Source organism: Melozone crissalis, unplaced genomic scaffold (assembly GCF_028551555.1).
Source record: "Melozone crissalis strain CALT ecotype California unplaced genomic scaffold, PUWL_Pcris_2 ptg000009l_1, whole genome shotgun sequence".
Lineage (NCBI taxonomy): Eukaryota > Metazoa > Chordata > Aves > Passeriformes > Passerellidae > Melozone > Melozone crissalis.
The window spans coordinates 2,552,543-2,571,201 of NW_026535787.1; the positions used below are offsets into that span (position 1 = coordinate 2,552,543).

General features: G+C 45.6%; 1 protein-coding gene across 1 annotated transcript in view; it reads right to left on the reverse strand.

Moving 5' to 3' along the window:
• Positions 1-18,124, reverse strand: part of ADAMTS5 (ADAM metallopeptidase with thrombospondin type 1 motif 5) — a 33,784-nt gene extending 15,660 nt beyond the window's left edge. Inside the window, exons 1-2 of the mRNA XM_054270226.1 lie at positions 17,273-18,124; positions 8,064-8,196 (exon numbers count right to left, since the gene is read on the reverse strand). Coding sequence (XP_054126201.1) covers positions 8,064-8,196; positions 17,273-18,124 — 985 coding nt within the window. The remainder of the gene's footprint in view (positions 1-8,063; positions 8,197-17,272) is intronic.
• Between the last annotated feature and the right edge of the window lie 535 nt (positions 18,125-18,659).

Sequence of the window (18,659 nt, forward strand, 5' to 3'; positions counted from 1 at the left end):
AAACTCCAAAAAGACCAACAACCCAAATGGAGTGACATCCTCCCCTCACAGCTTTCCCTGCTGAAGGCCAACATCTGCTACAGTCCAGCGGGAAATAATACCTGCAAAGGGTTAAAAAATGATCCCTACACCTTGCAGGAATGGGGGGTATATCCCTAACACAAGGTGGGGATGTTTCAGAGTCAGTTACAACTTTCATCCTCTCTGAGGATCAGGACACAAGAGCCCTGCAGGGAAATCAGGAGTGCGCCAGAGCTGTGCTGCATGTGTGGTGAAGCAGATCTCTTATTCCCATGAACACTGGGAAACAAACCAGAATCACACAACATCCTGAGCTGCAAGGAACCCACAAGGATCATCCAAGCCCAGCTCCTGGCCCTGCCCAGGACAGCCCCAAGAATCCCACCCTGTGCCTGGGAGCATTGTCCAAACACTTCTTGGAGCCTGGATATTTCTTAATATACAGTTCTAGACTATCTGCAGAGGTTCTCTGAGTGAACACCATGCAAAATTTACTGTCATACATTTCTCACTGGCATTTCAAGCATTAGAAACAAGAAAGCAGAAAATATCCACAACATGCAGCAAGCCAACTCCAGGCTTTGCTAAGGCACAAACCAAGCTGGATCTCCTGGAAAAAAGCCACCTGCTTATGGACAAGAACTTGGACAGAATGTCAAAAAGCAGCTCTTGCACTCCCTTTGACCACAGGAGACATGCAAGGTGACACAGCAGGCTGGAAATGCTGCAGGCATTGTAATTTGTTTTCTCAGAGGAGCTCAGCTCGGATGAAGCACGTGTTTGCCAGTGAGGTCGTGCCTTTCACCTCATTTCCAGCTGGGACAACTGGGGAGCAAAAGAAGGTCACGAGATTTGCCCCAGGTTCCCCGGTGAGTCAGTGGCTCTCGTGGGATCAGGGCTCAGGAAGCTCCTGGCTCAACATTCCTTGGGCTAATAATCACCAGCCCAGACCTCTGCATCAGCCTCCTGCTCTCCCCTTGGCTGAACGACGATTGCACGTGGGAACTCTGTCAAAACAAAACCATTTCCTCTGGCATGGGCTGTTTTCCTAACTCCTGTGAGTTTCTGACTCCTTCTTAAGAACTTCATGCTGCTATCACTCAGGAATCGTCTTGAAGTCATGATGGGCCTAAGCAATAGCAATTAATAAAGCTGGTGGTTTTTCTAATAAACAGAAGTGATTTGAATTACACAAGCTTACCAAAAAAAAGCATAGAATATAAAACTAGACATTCCTCTTTTTTTTATTCTTGAACTTTACTTCCAGTTTTCTTTTCTTTGACTGCTACCAGCCACTTATGAAATAAAAAGGATTTAAAAAATCACTCTCTCTTTTAAATCTCCAGCCCAGAGGCAGTTTTTAATATTTCTGGCTTAAAAGAGTCTTCAGACTCAATGAAACAATAGTCTGGCGTGCACCTTCTTCTCAGGAGCAGACACTAAAAAAAAAAAAGCCCCAATCAGACATTTACCCACCAGTGCTGCAGACTTTACACAAAACAAACCTGAGCTGAGCTGGCTTGTTGTAACAGACTTGAGGGAGATCACAGACCCATCAGCCCTGTCAGACAGGCAATTTCCAGGCAATCAGAGACCACTGTGTCCACACAGACTTAAATAATCATTAACAAGATGTGGCCTTGGAGGGCCACACTGCACTAATTAATGGGGCATGCAGAAGAGAAATATTCATTTTAGTGAAGAAGCAGGAGCTGGTGACACCTATTTCACACCTGTTCAACTCAGAGCAACTTGGAAAGAACACAATTCACAGCAGCTCATAGTAAATGAATGGATCTGTGGGAGTATGCAGAGCAAGAATGTAAAAATTGCATTGTCTGCTGCACCAGAAGCCTCCCTCCACAAAACCTACATTATTGGATTGGTATTATCTACCTGCCAAGGAGGAAAGCAATCCCTACTCTACCCTGCAGTCTGGAGGCCCAGGCTGAACACTGAACTTCTTATAGGATCATAACATCAGAGATCACTTAGGCTGGTTAGAAAACACCACTGAGCACAACCATAAACCTAACACTGCCAAATGCACCACTAAACCACGTCCATAACATACTTTTTGATAATGACTGCTGTGAAATATTAGGCAAAACACAGAGTTTTACAGCTTGCTTTAAGCCCCATGTCTGCTGCAGGTGGAGCAATGATATATTTTATATAACATTATAAGGCAATAAAAACATTGCTGGGCAAGCCAAGAATTTTTATTCAAAATTTTAACCAGCAACCTTTTAGACAGCTGATGTTTGCTTTTTGAGACATCAGCTTAATTTTCTGCCCCACCTTCAGCTCTTGTGAAGGCTTAGTTTTGTCTGCCCACCTTTTACTCTTAATCAAAAGGAGTATGTTCATGAAGGCTTAATTTGAGAGCTTTTGCAAGCAGAAATTAGGACAGAACATTGAAAAAAAAGGTTCAAAGAGGAGGAATCAAGCAATTTTCCTGATGTATGTCAGCAGAGAAGAGTTAAATGAGTGTACTCTCTGTTTTCTTTTGTTGTTTTAAGAAAGCAAATCTGCCTAATTATGATTACCTGGATATTTGCCTAAACTTCATCTGTCATGAAGGAAACCTAATATGAGACTCAATCTCCACTATTTTTCTCATGTGGCTGTGAGACTCTGTGCCCTTGGCAATGTATCCCCCTTTAAATGAAAGGCTCCAGGAGATTTGTAGCTGTCAGGTCTGAACCTTGTCTTTATCTGCTTTATCTTGACAGCCTGGAAATCAAAGGGCTGCATGTTCAGCACAACATGGCAAAGGAAAGATTGCTGTCTTTAGTTACTTTTGAGTGTACACAAAATGAGCACATGTGGCAAAACAAGGAGTGGGAGGATTTTTTTACTCTTCTACGGACATCAAAAGACTCCTTTAAGTATCACACACGTTGTTCTCAGTTTCATTTGTTATTGAAGGAATCAGAATCAGAGTTTGCTGTAAAAGTTAGACATGGTATTCCTTCCTCAGGGGCCTGCAGCTCAAACACAGCTCAGGCTCTGAATGAACAGCTCCAACCTACTCATAGTTCATGGTATTCTGATGGATTTTAGTGAACCACCTGAGCAGAGATGCCAGGAGCAATACCTCACTTCTAAAATGCCTTTTTTACAGAAAATTATTCTCTCTAATACATTTTGCTGACAGTGCTCACAACACTTGTGTCCTCAGTGGTGACAGAGGCCACAGAATGATGTCATGCTAGCAAAGATTTGGTATCAAACCCATTATTTAATATATGAAGAAAGTTCTTGGCTGTGAGGGCAGTGAGGCCCTGGCACAGAAAAGCTGTGGTTGCCCCATCCCTGGAAGTGTCCATGGCCAGCTTGAAGCAGCCTGGAATAGTGGAAGATGTCCCTGGCCATGGCAGGGGGTGAAACTGGATAATATTTAAAGCCCCTTCCAACCCAAACTATTCCATGATTTTTGAGTTTTAGTTTCTGTGCAGCCCCTTGGTTTCAGGCATTACACAGCCCAGCTGTGGAGGATGTTGTGATAACTCCTCATAACCACAGAAAATGATGCTGAGCAGAGACCTTGGAAAGGCATCCTGTGCATCCCTGTGCCCTGGGGCAGGATCAGCATCCCCTGAGCCACAGCTGCCTCAGCCAGATGGCTCCTGTGAACCTCCAGAACCAGAGCCTCCCCAAGCACTTCACTCCTGTCCTCCACTGTCCTGCTCACATGATCTTGGCTAATGCTTAAAGCAAATCTCCCCTGCTGCAACTTTAGGCCATTATCCCTTGTGCTGTCCCAGGTGGACATGGGGAATGATTTATTATGCAAATTTTTGCAGCAATTTTTTTAACGTATTTGAAGGCTGCTTTTATCCCACCCTTTGGCCTTGCCTCCCCCAAAAGTCACATGTGAAAGATAAAAGGCAACTAATGAACAAAGGTTTAATTAGTTCCACGCAGCAATGCTAAAGCTATAGCCTAAAAATAAAATACTTGGAAAGAACATCAGTAAACCATATTACTCAGGAGGACAGAAGGAGTAACTGCATGCCAGAGTGTTTGTGTAACAGAGGAGTAGGAACATTGCAAAAGGTCAAATGAACATTATCACTGAGAAAAAAAGGCTGTATTGCCTCTTTTTAAAAAATTAAGTTTCTTAAGATTGATGGAAAGAACAGAGATAAATATAATTTAAAATGTTAGACCCATGTAACTCCCACTGAGCTGAACTGGAGCTTTGCCTGCTTGAAGGCTGCAGGAAGGATGCTTTTGTACTTAAGGACCAGAGCAAAACTCAGGAGACTCTAGATCAAAACCCAGGTTTAATTCTTGGCTTTCCCTGGGATTCCCTTTGTGATTTGGGGAAATTTCCTATAGCTAAAAAAAGCAGTAGCTTCACTTAGATCCCCTTGAACTCTTCTCATTTTGCTTTTGTAGATGGCAAACTGTTTAGGGTGGTGGTACGGCTGTGCCAAACACAGTGGGACTCCAGCACAAACTTCTGACCATGACTGTACGTCAAACACAGCACCAGCTGCAAAACATGGAAACATCCCATCACAAAATATGTCAAATGTAATCTCAGCTGACTGACTGTGCCTGTGGCTGGTGCTGGATCATGCTGATCTTCACTCGTTTATAATTCAGCACTGTCAAAGTAACAAATCTCTGATCCAAAAGTCCAGTGCCAATCTCATTGGTATTGCTTCCTGATGGTTATTTTAATAAGGGACAATGGAGAAGCAATGTAGTGCTGCCCTATGTAAAACATCAAATAACTGTTGAGGTTATGAGCAATCTCAGGTTCTTTACTGCTCTCCTCCACATGTCCCCAAGAGGCAGGGAAGTGCATGAAGCAAGGAAACATCATTTTATGCAGACAATAGGCTGCTGATAACAAAGGCTTGGAGAATGCCTATGTACTGTGCCTAAGCTCAGACAGCTCTGCAGAGCTCTGGAGGTGTAGTTGAAGGAGTTGCTAGAAATAAAAAAAACCATCCATATGCCACAATAGGGTGATGACTTCAGGCAAGAATCCAGGGGGTTATTTTTGAGAAAATGAAGCTACTGCTGTCCCACTGACAGCAGCATGTCCCCTGCTAGAAAATAACCAGATATGGATTTCCTGTTGGTGGCTGGATGTCTTGGCAGGCTGAGATTGCAAAATAACATTTAGGTATTAGCACTGCTCCCCTGTATTCTGAGGAGAAACTGGATTACCACATTCAAAGTTACAAGGTTTCTTTCCAGTTTTTTTGTTGCATTATCCTCCTTTTTTCCATTTGACATTGGAGACAAGCTATTACTGATTTTCCTACATACAAGTAGGACAAGATTTAGGTCCTACCTTATCAAACTTTATATAAAGATCTCCACCTCTTATTGCCAGCTAATCATTTATGCCAAGAATTTACATCTATCCCTCCCTGTGCTCTCCTTCGCAAGCCTGTGGAGGTTTTGCCTATTGCTGCTCATTCATTCACTCCCCCTCAAAAACCACGGGTCAAAATCCACCTATTTTATCTGGAAGAAATAAAACAAACATCTCCCAGGTGATGTGGCAGAACCCCTGGCAGCAGAAGCAGCAGGTTTGTTCTGCAGCAAAGCTGCTTTTTGCCTTCCTGTGACCAATCCAACCTGAGCCCCGGGCTGTGCATCCTCCTGTCGGGTTGAGCTGCAGTTCAATTTACTTTGGTTGCCTTCCAGAGAAAGAATCTGAGCCTGGAAAATGCTCTTGGATACTTCAGGGGGGAAGAAGGAGCATTCAGATCCCCTGGAAGTCACAGTGAGGACACTCTGAGGACCAAGTCCATGCTAAAGATGCTGCATCTGCTCCCCATGCACAAAAACCCCTGAGAGTGACTCTGCTTCAGCCAGGGGCTCACCTTGACCTTCCAAGGGAAAGAAAACAACATCTCAGGCTCAGAGCATTCCCTCTGACTGAGGAACTGAGCCACTGTAAAATTAAAGTTACACCCTGCCCACAGGACAGGGGGAACTTGGAGATTTCTGGATTGCAGGAAGAAATCTGGTCTCCAAATAAAATACAGCAAGGTTTCCCCAAAGTGCTTAACTAAAGGGTATCCATGCCACACTTTTGTTTTTCATCCTTTCTTGACCTTTGATTTAATTTAAGTACTCAAGCAATTTTAGCTGTGTTTTCTTCTCAGCTTCTCCCACTTCAGGCCACACACACAAAGATCATTCTGTGACTTGACACCCCTCCTTTCTTAAAAACTTCTGGTGAGGAGGGGAAAAAAAAGAGGATGTTATTTTAAACAGCCTCAAACTAGAGGTTTTATGTCCATTAGGGTTCTTATTTATTCATTTCAATTCATGCCTTTTTTACATTGAAAATTATAGTTTTTAGAGATTCCTGTAAATGCCTAGGTATGTAAATGGCCTTTCTCCAAAATGTGCTTCTAGATCACTAAAAATAATTCACTTTTGCTTATATTTTCTCTGTGTGGAATTCAAGGTAACAATGTGAACATTTGCTGCTCATCCCTATCTTTACTGATCTGTGTTCTTTCATTTTTAGTCTACCTAAAAGTATATTTATTGCTGACAAAATGGCAGGAGAGACAATGCTCTACCAGATCCAACAAGAGGGCTCCTCACCCAACCCTATCCATGACCCTCAGCAGAGACATCCCTTCTGGGTGCAAGGGACACAAGCAGTGTCCCCAGCACTCTGGCTGGGAATGACAGGCTAAGTTTGCCATTTAACCCATCCCAGGTTTGTGATGGCTCACTCACAGCATCCACATCCACATCCCAACTGAATCTGTCCTTCTACATTGCTGTAGCTCTCTCTAAATGCACTGAATTACTGATTCCAGAGGACTTTTTCTTTTGTTGTGACATTACTGCTTACTAAAATAAAATTTTTGCTTTGGGGACTCATCCTGCCATAGTATTTAATGTTTTCATGCAATACCTGATCCCTTCTCCAGCCACCACTAATACAATTCCTTTGCAGAGCCATAAGAGAAGGGTTAGGTTCACTTGTCTCTGAAGAGTCAGGTCATTTTCCATCCTTGGTGACTTCTGTTTCCTCAGCCATAGGTACAAGGCACCCAGATCTCAGGCTCTACCTGCAAGCTCCTTGAAAATGGAACCACCGCAATGATACTCCCAAAGCAAACTTTACTTTGGTTTGGCACGAGGTACAAGGCAATTCAGCAGCTGGCTCTCTCTGAAAGTTCTCCTTTCCTGATTATTTCCTTCCAAGAATATTTTATAAAAAAAGAAAAAAAAAACATTCTCTACTTTCAAATTGCTGTTCACTCCCCAAAGTGAACAGTCTTATAGCAAATGTATTTCCAGTGAACACAGTTCAGAAAACATCAACAAATTAAACATTATCAAGATGGCAGCATCTCTCTTGAAGGGTTATATCATGACATAATAATAACTCATATCCCAGAACACAAACTTTCTTCTGTCACTAATTCTGTCTTAAACCCTCCTGAAGGGTACATGCAAGACTTCTAATTTAATTGCTGTCCTCTGAGCTGGAAAATGAAACAAAGCTAAACAGGTCTGTGACCAAACCTTTATCACCTAAATACTATTTCACTTATTACAGGATTTAAAATTAATTTCTGTACAGTTACAAAGATGCTGGAATTATGTTGGGTTTTTGCCACAAAAGCTTTTCTGTGCTGGTAATACAAGGAAAAAAGCTTCCTAACAACAGCACAGGCAACAAGTTGAAAAATGTGACTTATTTTCCAATAAATAAGGGCATGCCAATTACAACAGATGGGCCAAAAGCTTTCTCAGGAGGGCCATGCACTGACATCTCTGGACAGTAGCTGCAGCCTTTGAATTTTCACTTCAACTGCTGCTTAGCAAGGCCACTGTCAGGGAGGAAACACCTACTGTGCGCCTTCCCCTGCCTTCTGATCCCTTATTAGTTAACCCTGAAGTGCATATGTACACAGCCCTAATCCCCAGGCGGGGCTGGGGCCGGGGGAAATCTGGAATTAATTGCGGGGTATTTTGGTTCCTAATGCAGCTGTTGGGAGTGTTTGCCTTGGCAGGGGAACAGAAAAGGCACTGCATACCAATTTCGTGAGCCACCGTAAAGGCTGCGTGGAGGCCGTCGTCTTCAATCACCGCGCAGCTGCGCTCGGGGGAGCAGATGGTCCCAACGTCTGCCATTCCCAGGGTATCACAGGAATGATGCCCACATAAATCCTGCCCGGGAAGGGGAAAAGAAAAATCAAAAAAAAAGGAAAAAAAAAATTGTTACAATGAATTTTTACACCCAGCAGTAACAACCACCTAAAGGCGCCTTTGCCCATGGCAGGTCCTGGATGAAAATATCAGTGTAAGTTACAGCTAAAGATGTTAAGGTCAGTGGGAGTATTTCCATGGACTTTTAACAGGTTTTGGATACGTTCTGCAGCTAATTGTTGTTAGTTGTTGCAGCTAATTGTTGTTAAGGTAAATTTGTAAATTCGTATTTCTGTGATGCTCACACATGCATTGAGGTAGGCTCTGAAAATATCCTTTGGAAGCATTTCCTCATTGACAATAAAACCAGAAAATTCTCTTAATTTACAGAAGGTAAATCAAAGCCCAGAGAAAGCTTCAGCTTCCTGATCAGTCCTCCAGAACCAGAGATCACCTTGCTCTTCTGACGCCAATCCTATATTCTCATTTAACAGAAAAGAGATTGCTACATGTGAAACCGCATTCCACATCTGTCAAGCAGTACAATTACTAGTGTCTTACCCAATAATATACCAAGTATTAAGCAATTCTCAGAGACTGCTGAGAGTCAGAGAAAGTGCAAAATCCCAACCACTTAACCACCCCTCCCACATGTAGATATGAGATGTCTCCAAAAACCATGCAGGCAGCATCAGGTTTTGTCTTTCAACTTTGGTCAGACATTGTGTTTTTATCACCAGCAGCAATTTCTCCATGCTTCTGTTGAAGCAGAGGGAAGAATATTCGTGTGCATGTGCATATATGCACATTTTTAGATGAGAAGGAGAAGTAGGAGCCATGCTATTTGGAACACTTCATTTCATTGTGGTTGAATGAAATTGTCATTTTTAAGCCATGACAAATGTTATTATCAAAATGATCAAAGAGAACTTTTTCCCTTCATTTTCAAGATTCTCTTCTTCCCTTCAGATCTCTTTCTACAAGGACGTCCTTTTATGAAGCCTTTCATAATTAATCCACCTGAATAACAGACACCTTATAGGAGGCCTCAGAGCAGCAGTGTTCACTGGTTATGACAGGTTAGGCAAACATGGAAAAGCACAGGATTCAAACCTCACTGAAGTCAAAGAAAACCACACCTAGTGCACAGATACTCTGACAGAGCATCTCTTTACAAACACACACAAAAAAAAAAAAAAAAAAGAAGAAAAAAGGTGGGGTTTTTTCCCCAACAAAGGAAATTTTCAAGCTAAAAATACGAAGCATTACATGGAAGAGAAAATTCAGGCTCAGTTCTGGCTTCCAGCAAAGTATCAGCGGGACAAGAAGACACCGTCTTAAGCTTGATGTTTAGGTTGGATATTTAGGAAGAATTTCCTCACAGAGAGGGTGATTAGATATTGGAAGGGGCTGCCCAGAGAGGTGATGGAGTCCCCATCCCTGGAGGTGTTCAAGGAAAGACTGGATGTGGCACTCATGGTCTAGCACAAGGTTGGACTCAATGATCTCAGAGGTCATTTCCAACAAGATTGATCCTGTGATTCTGTGATGGAGCAATGGGACCTGAATCCACACAAGCAGCTGAACTGAAATTCTTACACAAGCACCAAAAAGCACATAAATCAGACAGAAAGCAGCTTACTGGAGGAGGGCTAGACAGGTTGGGAGTGCCAAAATAGTATAAACTGCATTAATTCAGGCTTTGTCTCTGCATGCTGATTCTATGTCACTCAGTCTTTTCTGGTATTTGGGTGTCATTATTACATAGGCACTGACATCAGTGCTGCTCCCAGCGTGGCACAATGGTATCAGCACCCAGATGCCTCATGGCACTCAGGATTTACTGCCATTTGCACACAAGAAGCAGCTACACTGGGAATTTACACCCGTAGCCACAGCCAGACTTCATTCACAATGATTCACCAGATTTGATGACTCAAATATAACTAAAAAATATAATTTTTCTAAGCAGGAAATCTTGTAAACTTCCACCGAGCCAATTCTGACAGGATGTGTGGAACATGGAACATTAGGGCAGACATGTTAGCAAAATCTCACCTCAGCTGGAATTGGCAGGGAAAACCAGGATGCTCAATCCATGCTCTGCCCAAAGCACAGCCATGGCATGCCCTGCTCTAGCAGCAGATGGGCAGCCCACAGACATCCCCATAACAGCTTCCCTGCCAATTCCAGCCCTCAGTGGCTGCCTGAGGATGCTGATATGCAGCTAAGGCTGACATTATCAATAATCATTTAGGCAAATTACTGAGGGCTCCTCTATGTTGTCATTATCATTCATTTCTTTACTTCTCCTGCCTCTGCATAATTTGAACTGGAATATATTTCTCTTACTAGAACTGCAGCCTATCAAGTGGCATCTCTGAGACAAACATTCTGAAAAATTTGTTTTTGGGTCAATTCACCAATACCAGCTTCCAAACAGCTTGACTGCAAGTGATGTTACTGAAAATCATGCCTGCTTAGCCATCAAACACTGACTATGGATTATTCATTACCAGAATCAATAGTTAGATTTGTGTTTTGCTTTCCTGGGCAGTCCTGGAAAGCAGTCATAAAGTAAACTTTCTGGGAGTACAGTAGAAGGTTTTAATTCCCTGGAAAATATTTTAACTTTGTGTTAAAAACAGGCTTCAATGTAATGATGCAATCTCAAAAAATCTGTGTGGGTAGCCTCAACTTTTCATACTCCAGCTATAGCACAAGGAAAGAGGGGACTCGTGATCCACAAAACCAGTTTCCAATGATTATTTCACTCTGGGTTTTTTTTTGCTTCTACTAGAAAGTCAATCAGCTACTCAGATCCGGATGCTCAATTGCCTTGAAACAGTGGCAGAAGAGTTAAAGAATGTTTTTTGCTATTTCTAAAGAAGGAAAGCAGCATGGCACTTGATCTGCTTTACAGTAGTTTCAAAACAGAAGAATGACAAGGCAATGCATTTGCTATGCAGGAGGCAAGTGATGCTAAGCTTTGGCAAAGGAATGGCTTAGTAAAACTAAGCTGTACATCACAAGTCTAGTAGTTAATTAGACAGCTCATTAGAGGCCAAGTTTTCTTGACATCCCAAATCCATCAGGAGCAGCTGGCTGGCTGCCATGTGTACATGGCCTTGTTGTGAAGGGAGGTAACTGTCACCATGTCCTGGTTGGAGCAGGGAGTTCATTTCACCTGAAATGTGTTCTATAGTAGGTTTCAAAACAAGAATAAACTGTTTAGTGAAACCTGGGATTAGGTCAGAGCCCGCTGACCAGATCCAAAACACCATGTGAACACTAACATGGACACTTTGGTGGGATTTAAGGGCAGAAGAAAATGTCCTCATGTCTTCTGAGCTATCTACCCCTCACAGGGCTTGCAGTTTGGGACCCCGTGGGCCCCAAAGTGCCACAGTTCCATGGGCTGGAACAGCTGGGCACTTTGCTTACTGGAGTTCAGATGTTTAATTCAGATGTTTCTCCACCTTTGGCCCTGAGGGAAGCCGAGCCCACAGAACTTCTCAGATCAGGATGAGAAGAACCCACAGGATGAGGCTTTGTGCAGGTCAAGCTGCACATCACCTTCTTGTAAAGCACAGCTAAAACCCTTAGAGTTCTGCTCACTGGTCCTTTTGCAGCAGCTCATCAGCTCAAACCTTTTCCCACTAAGAACGTGATACAGCTACAAATTCCTTCCAGGGACGAGGCCAACTAGAAGCATCTTTTTCAGGAGAGCACTTTATGGTCTACACCAGGCTCCTGCCAAGCACACAGGGAGCTGTGGCTCCTCCTGGAGCAGCCCCTGAGCCCAAGGTTTCCCTGAAATGCAGTCAGGGAAGTGACCCAATTTTTGGTCCCTATTGCTCATCCTTCCTCCTTCCCACTGAACAGCCTGTGGTAAATCACAGAAACAGTTCCTCTCCATGCTTGAGGAACCCAGACCACCTTGCTCCAGGCACTGCGCTCCACTCAGGCGGCTTTAGGTCACGATTCCCCTCGTTCTCACCATATGAATTACTCACTAAACAGTGACAGACCTTTGGTCAGAGGGGTGGAAAGCTTCCTTAACACCTGGAACAGCTTACTACCTCCTGGTTAAGGACCTCTCCTGGGAGGTGGGCGATACAGACCTAAAATCCCTGCAGCAGAGGAAGGAATTAGGCACGACTTTCCGATTTCCTGCAGCAGCAGCGTTCCCACCGCAGGCTGGGCAGGAGGGTGGGGTCAGGTGGTGCTGAGAACACACACATCCACCCTCTTCAGCTCCTCTGCAAAGTGGGTGACGTTTCATTGATGTCACAGCAGCCTGGAACGGCACACGGGGTTTCAAATGCAATGTTCCCATGAGCAGAAAGGATCCTGGGTGACGAAAGGCTCCCTGGGTTAGTGCTCTGTCCTCCCTTGGCCACATTTTGAGAGGGTGGCCAGAGCCTGGTCACCTTCTGAGGAAAACCACAATGGTGATAACTGCCAAACCCAAATGTACTTCCCAACAGTTTAGCTTAAAAATTGAGGTAATTTGTTTCTGGGGTTCATATCATAAATATGAGCCTGGGGCTTGAGCATTTGGAAAAAAAAAGAACAAACAAACAGCGGAGTTATACAAACTACAGGTTATTTTAAAATACTGACAAAATGCAAATAAAGCATTTGGGATCTGCATGGGGAGAAGTTTCAGTTATTAAACTGGTGACTGATGACCAAGTAAAAATGTGTGATTTAACCTGCCTAAGCCCACAGTTCCTGTGTGGGGAAGCTCCACACCATCTCTCCAGACCAGGGTGAATCAAACTTCTCCTCTATCAGTTATGTCCCACTTTGTTTTCCCTAGAGACATTATTTAAATGTGCAACAAAGTTGGTGAAAACACTATGAAACTGGTATACACATCACACTACAATTTCTTCAGAGTAATAAAAATTCACAGTGAAATCTATTCTATTGACCATTGGTACAGTGACTTGTTTTACTGCTAGGGGATAATAATTGTTGGAAGATGATAACAGAGAAAAGAGGAAAAAAAAAAAAAGAAGAAAGAAGTAGAGCCAAAGAAAGCATGTGCTCCATGCAGTGAAATTATCATCTACAGAGCTGAGATAATACAAAGCTTGCTGTTAAATTTCAACAGCACTGCCAGATGGACAGTTGAACTAAATCAAACACACCAGCCTCATATAATTACTGTGTAGAAAAAGGCAGGACAGTGGCCTTTGGTTCTAGCATGAACCCTCTGCTCGAGCCAGGCATGATGGCACTATCACAGATGATTCTAACAAGCACTTAGGAAAGGATTTTTTCCTTGCTCCTAATGTCTGTATCTACTGTGAGAAACATCTATTTTAATCTTCAGATGATTCAGAACGGGGGGAGAAGGAAGAGAGCTGGATTTTGTCCAAATGCATTCAATAGTTCACTTGAAATTAAACTAAGGGCCACTAATGAAATAGACTGGATGGATTCTAGAGGATAATTGCAGAGCAGGCTGGACCACAGAAAAAGAACAGTGTGAGTTCAACTGCAGTTTGCAAGTCCCATCTAATCTGTTTTGCTACTGTGGCAAATAATCTGGCAAGTGTTTTGTTGCACCCATAAAAATCTGAAGATGATCTGCTTCCAGCTCCTGCAAACTGTTCACTATAAAAAGGGCTGAAACAGAATAAACTCTAAATTTGCTCTTGACTTCAGTGCCATGGACAACAAGTGATGTAATCTCCAGAGAAGGAGGGCTTAGCAAGCTCCTCCTCCTCCCCACTAAAAAGCCACTTCTCTACGGGGTGGAGGAGACTCACCTGGCCACCAGAATTGCATCCTTGCACCACCATATCCATGGAGGATGCTCCAGGATTCATGAGACCCAAAGATTTACAGCTGCTGCCAAGGACTCAACCACAAAGTAATCCAACAGCAGGAGACCCATGTGCTCTCTAAGGCTCTTATGGTCAAGCTGCCTTGAGGAAATTTAGAAATATCAGAAAATTATCACGTTTGCTTATTATCAAGTCAGACCTCTGCCATGCTTCATCCTGCTCCTCATGGGTCAAAATGACAGATTGTAACCACTGGGAAAATACACTTCTCATTATCAGATTTAAAAAATCACTGTGGAATCCAACTAAATTTCTGCAATATTTAGTGACAGATGATTTCTGCGTCCACGTAAGGTTTTCACACTGGCCAGACATGTAACTCTAGTTATCCTAGAATTTACAGAGTAAACAGAGGACCCACTGCAGCTAATGGACCCTTGCCATCACTGATAAGCAACACAAAGCCTAAAACCAGCTTTAAGATGTTGCCTGTATCACCCCAAACTGAATTCATGCTCGTATTGATTTACTGAGATCTGCGGAATAATTGCTTTAAAGCCCTTATCCAATTAAATACAGACTATGACCAGAAGAAGTGCCGGCTTTAACTCGGAATCAGTGAATTTCCTTCGAAATTTTTTTACATAGGAAGTACTTCCTAGTATGAATGATGATGATGATGATGACAACCATAAATTTAACTTATATAATGTGAACCACCGCTAATTTAATAAAAAAGGAGAGCTGCCGATGCACTCTCAGTCTACCAATGGTTACTAATTTATCTTTAAAGAAGTAAAGACAAGCAAACAGGATGAAGTAACACTGTTGAATTCTCTCGGGATTCTTCCTTCATACAGGAACTCAAATAAAGCCCTGTTTTGGTGTAAAAAATACCATCCAATCAAATGTCACTCCGGAACAAAGATAATAATTATTGAGGGATTTGTATGGCATCAGCCATGCACAATGCAGATTCTATCTACACAAAGCCAATTCCATACAGCTGAGGCCACGCATTCAGCTGCCAAACGATCTGCAAATATTATTCTGTTGACAACACGAAGCTCAAGGTGGCCTCAGTCAGTAAACAAGGATGGAAAATGTACCTCACACGTCTGCCCAGTGCCTGAAACCCAAGGCACTTAGAAAGAGACATCTGGATGCTCAAAAATCAGCATGACCATATTCAGAGCCCATCAAAACACGCAGCCACGGCTCAGCGTCTTGTAGCTTAGCAACCAACTTCATCCATCCAAAACAGAGTTGTAAAAGTGGCGCTCTCCTGCCAACTGCTGCCACTCTCATTGAAAAGCTAAACTGGAAAAAATCTCTCCTGTAGTTCAAAGCGGGGCTGTTTTCTCCAGGAAACATCTCCACTGCTTTTTCATCCTTTAACCCTTTTCGTGTTTACATTCCGCGGGGAGTAAATAGATTCATGTTGACATTTCAAGGGTAAGCATATAAAAATCGTGTGGGCTCACACACACTCTCTGCAAAGAACATCATGAACACATGTAGCAAGAAACTCCAGTCTGGTTCTTAATTCAGTCAAACGCTGCCAAACAATGTCCGTGTGCACAGAGCAAAGCATTAAAGCAGATTAAGTTGTCCTGAACTGCATCGAGCAGCTAATCCCAGAGTTAAAGCTGTTAAAATGTAAACCAAGAAAACACAAGCCTGCGCTTTTCTTCTCATGAAGCAGCCCTGAGCAGCAGTGCAAGCAACATTTGCATCTCAAGAGTGCAAGGAGAGCACAGGAACCGTGGTGATTTGTTTATTCTATGCACTACTTACAGCCCAGAGAGGTAATTCTATGCATTGCTCGCGAGTCTTTGAAAGCGGATTACTGATTAGCAGCACCCTCTTATTCTGGCAGGAGGGTGTCCATGCAAAGAATTACAGCTAAGCAGCTGGAAAGCAACTGCACTTTAAAGTCACATCCTATCTCAGTCCAAATTAACTTAATAATTGACTTGAAGGTTCACAGCCGCCACCCTAAGAGTTTCAGAATTGTCATATAGCCCAGGGAAATAAGTGGGAATAGTGGCAGAGAAACTCTTCAGAGAAAAGTGATGGATTCTGGCCCAGGCTTAATAAACCATTGGAAAAGATGTTTACAGCAAACCCAAAGACACTCTGATCCAGTCTAGGTAGCCTGCTTTCATTCAGGTTATAGCGATAATAAAATGAAAGCTTGCAAATTGCACTGATGGGCTTTAACCTGCTAAAAAGGGCTCCTGTTGTACAAGTGATGCCTGACACAGAACCTAATATTTCAACTATTTACAGCTATAAAAGCAAGCCAGGCGCTTTTTTTCTCCCTTCTGGAGCAACTCCTTCCACAAACCATCCAAAGCATCCTTTTTGGCAGGCTCCTACCATGTAGCAAAGCCGGAGAACTCAAATGAACGGAAAGTCATGCAGTTATTTTTTTCGTACTTGGGGAAAGGGAAAAAAAGAAAACACCAAACCCAAACCGCTGAAGGGATATTCTTACAGAACTTCATTGCATAAACTCGGCCACATGTCTACCAGAGCAATGTCCCTTAACGACCTCTGGCAATGCAATTAATCAACAACCCAGCGTGGAGCAGCAAGGCACGGCTCTGCATGGGCAACACGAGCAGATCCAACCCACAGCTGATGGGGGCACCCGCTTGGGGGGCAGGACAGGGACCGCAGCCCCTGCCACCACCCAGCCTGTTTACCTGCGGGCTGCACTTACGTCCAACACCTGAACCACAAGCGCTGCTTGTGCAGCTATCCCTGCTGCAAACAGCGTCCCGATGTGCTCCACAAGCACGACGTCTGTGCTCTTAAGGTGTGCTCTCCACCACCTTCCCTAGCTGGTTTGTTCGGAGACTAATTTAGCGTAGGAAGTGTTATCAACCCTTTCCGACTGGACCACCTCTGCAGAGGGTGTTAAATATGTCACATGGACAGACAGGACAAAGTCACATGTGAAGCAAAGGGATCTCAAGCTGAGTCCCACGACCAAAGCTCCCACCTCTCCACCGGGCCGGGGTCCCAGCACTGCACTGGTGAACCCACGGCGGGGTGACAGCACAGGGCAGGGGACACACACAGATCTCAAGCCCTCTGCCATGCCCGGCAGTGGGTGCCGGTCCCTGAGATGCTGCACTGCCCGATGGACGAGCCGGATCCATGAGTGGGGAGGCAACCACTGGGCAAAGGCGACCAGGGTGGCCGGAGCTCCGGCAGCCCCGCCACCCCAGGCCCGAGGGACACCTGGTCGCTGTCATGGCCATGCCCACGGCCGGGGCCGTGCCTACCTCGCGGGTGAAGAGGATGGCGGCGTCGTAGTGCTCCTCGTGGTCGTCGTCGAGGCGGTTGTGCTGGTGCTGCCACTTGCAGAAGTTCTTGAGCGTGGTGGCGGCGTTCCTGGTGACCTCCAGCCCCTTCTCCTTGTCGCCCAGCGCCACCACCTTCACCACGGCCAGCCGCACGTGGTTCTCCAGGCTGGCGTGCGCGTAGAGCCGGGAGGCGATGGAGGCCAGCGTGAGCAGGTAGTGCTGCAGCCCCTTGCCGTACTTGCGCACCATGGAGGCGTCGGCCACCAGCAGCAGCTCCACCTGCCGGGCCCGGGACACGGAGCGCCGCCGCCGCCGCCGCCGCCCGTCCCCGCCCGCCGGCCTGGCGGGGTCCCGGGTCTCGCAGCTGGTGCGGGCCGGCACCGTCTCGAAGCTGAAGCTCTCCCTGCGGAAGACGTGGGGGGCGCGGGCCGGGCCCTCGCCGTAGATCCGCGCCGCGGCCTCTGCGTGCGGAGCGCGGCGCGCCGGGCGCACGGTGTAGCGGGAGCTGCCCACGGCGAAGAAGCCGTCGAGGCCGCCGCAGAGGTTGAAGACGGCGAGCGAGCGCGGGCTGCCGTCCACCGTGCCGCGGTAGTGGCAGCGCGGCCCGTCGCGCTCCAGGTCGAGCAGGAAGCGCTGTCCCCCGGCGTAGAGCACGTAGCCCGCCCTGCCGCCCCCCGCGTAGGTCGGGTCGAGGCGCCGCACGGCCCCGCTGGGCGGCCCGGGGGCGGGGGGCCGGGCGGGCGGCGCGCCGGGCTCGGCAGGTGCGGGCGGCGGCGGCGCGGCGCGGCCGGCACGGGCGGCCAGCAGCAGCCACAGCAGCGCCGGCAGCATCCTCGCCTCGGCGCGGGGCAGCGCGGCGGCGGGAGTGGTGATTGTGGTGGCGATGGTGATGGGAATAACGGGAGCCGGCCGGCGGAGCGCGGCAGCGGGGTTAAGGGATGGGGAGAAAAGGAGAGGTGCGGGAAAGGGAAAAAAAAAAAAAAAAAAGGAAGGACAAGAAAAAAGTAAGGAAAAAAAAAGTTCTCCCTCCCGAAGTCAAGTGTGAGTGGGAGAGAAAAAAATGTCAACAAAAGCCGCTCGCGTGTGAACTTTGTGTTTCTCTGCAGGGAAGAGCCGGGAGCACATGGAAAGGGAGAGAGAGAGAGAGAGGGAGAGAGAGGCAAAAAAAAAAAAAAAATTCCCAAATCGCTGCTGCCGGGGAGGCAAAGTGAGGAGAGAGGAAAAGGAGGAGAGACGGCTCGGAGCCGGCAAGTAGAGAAGTTTGAGCACTTCCCACTCCCCTTCCACTTCGCTGCTATAGTCACCGAATCATCACCAGCAGCAGCAGCAGAGGCAGGTCTGCTGCGACTCGGCACTTCCTCGGGCT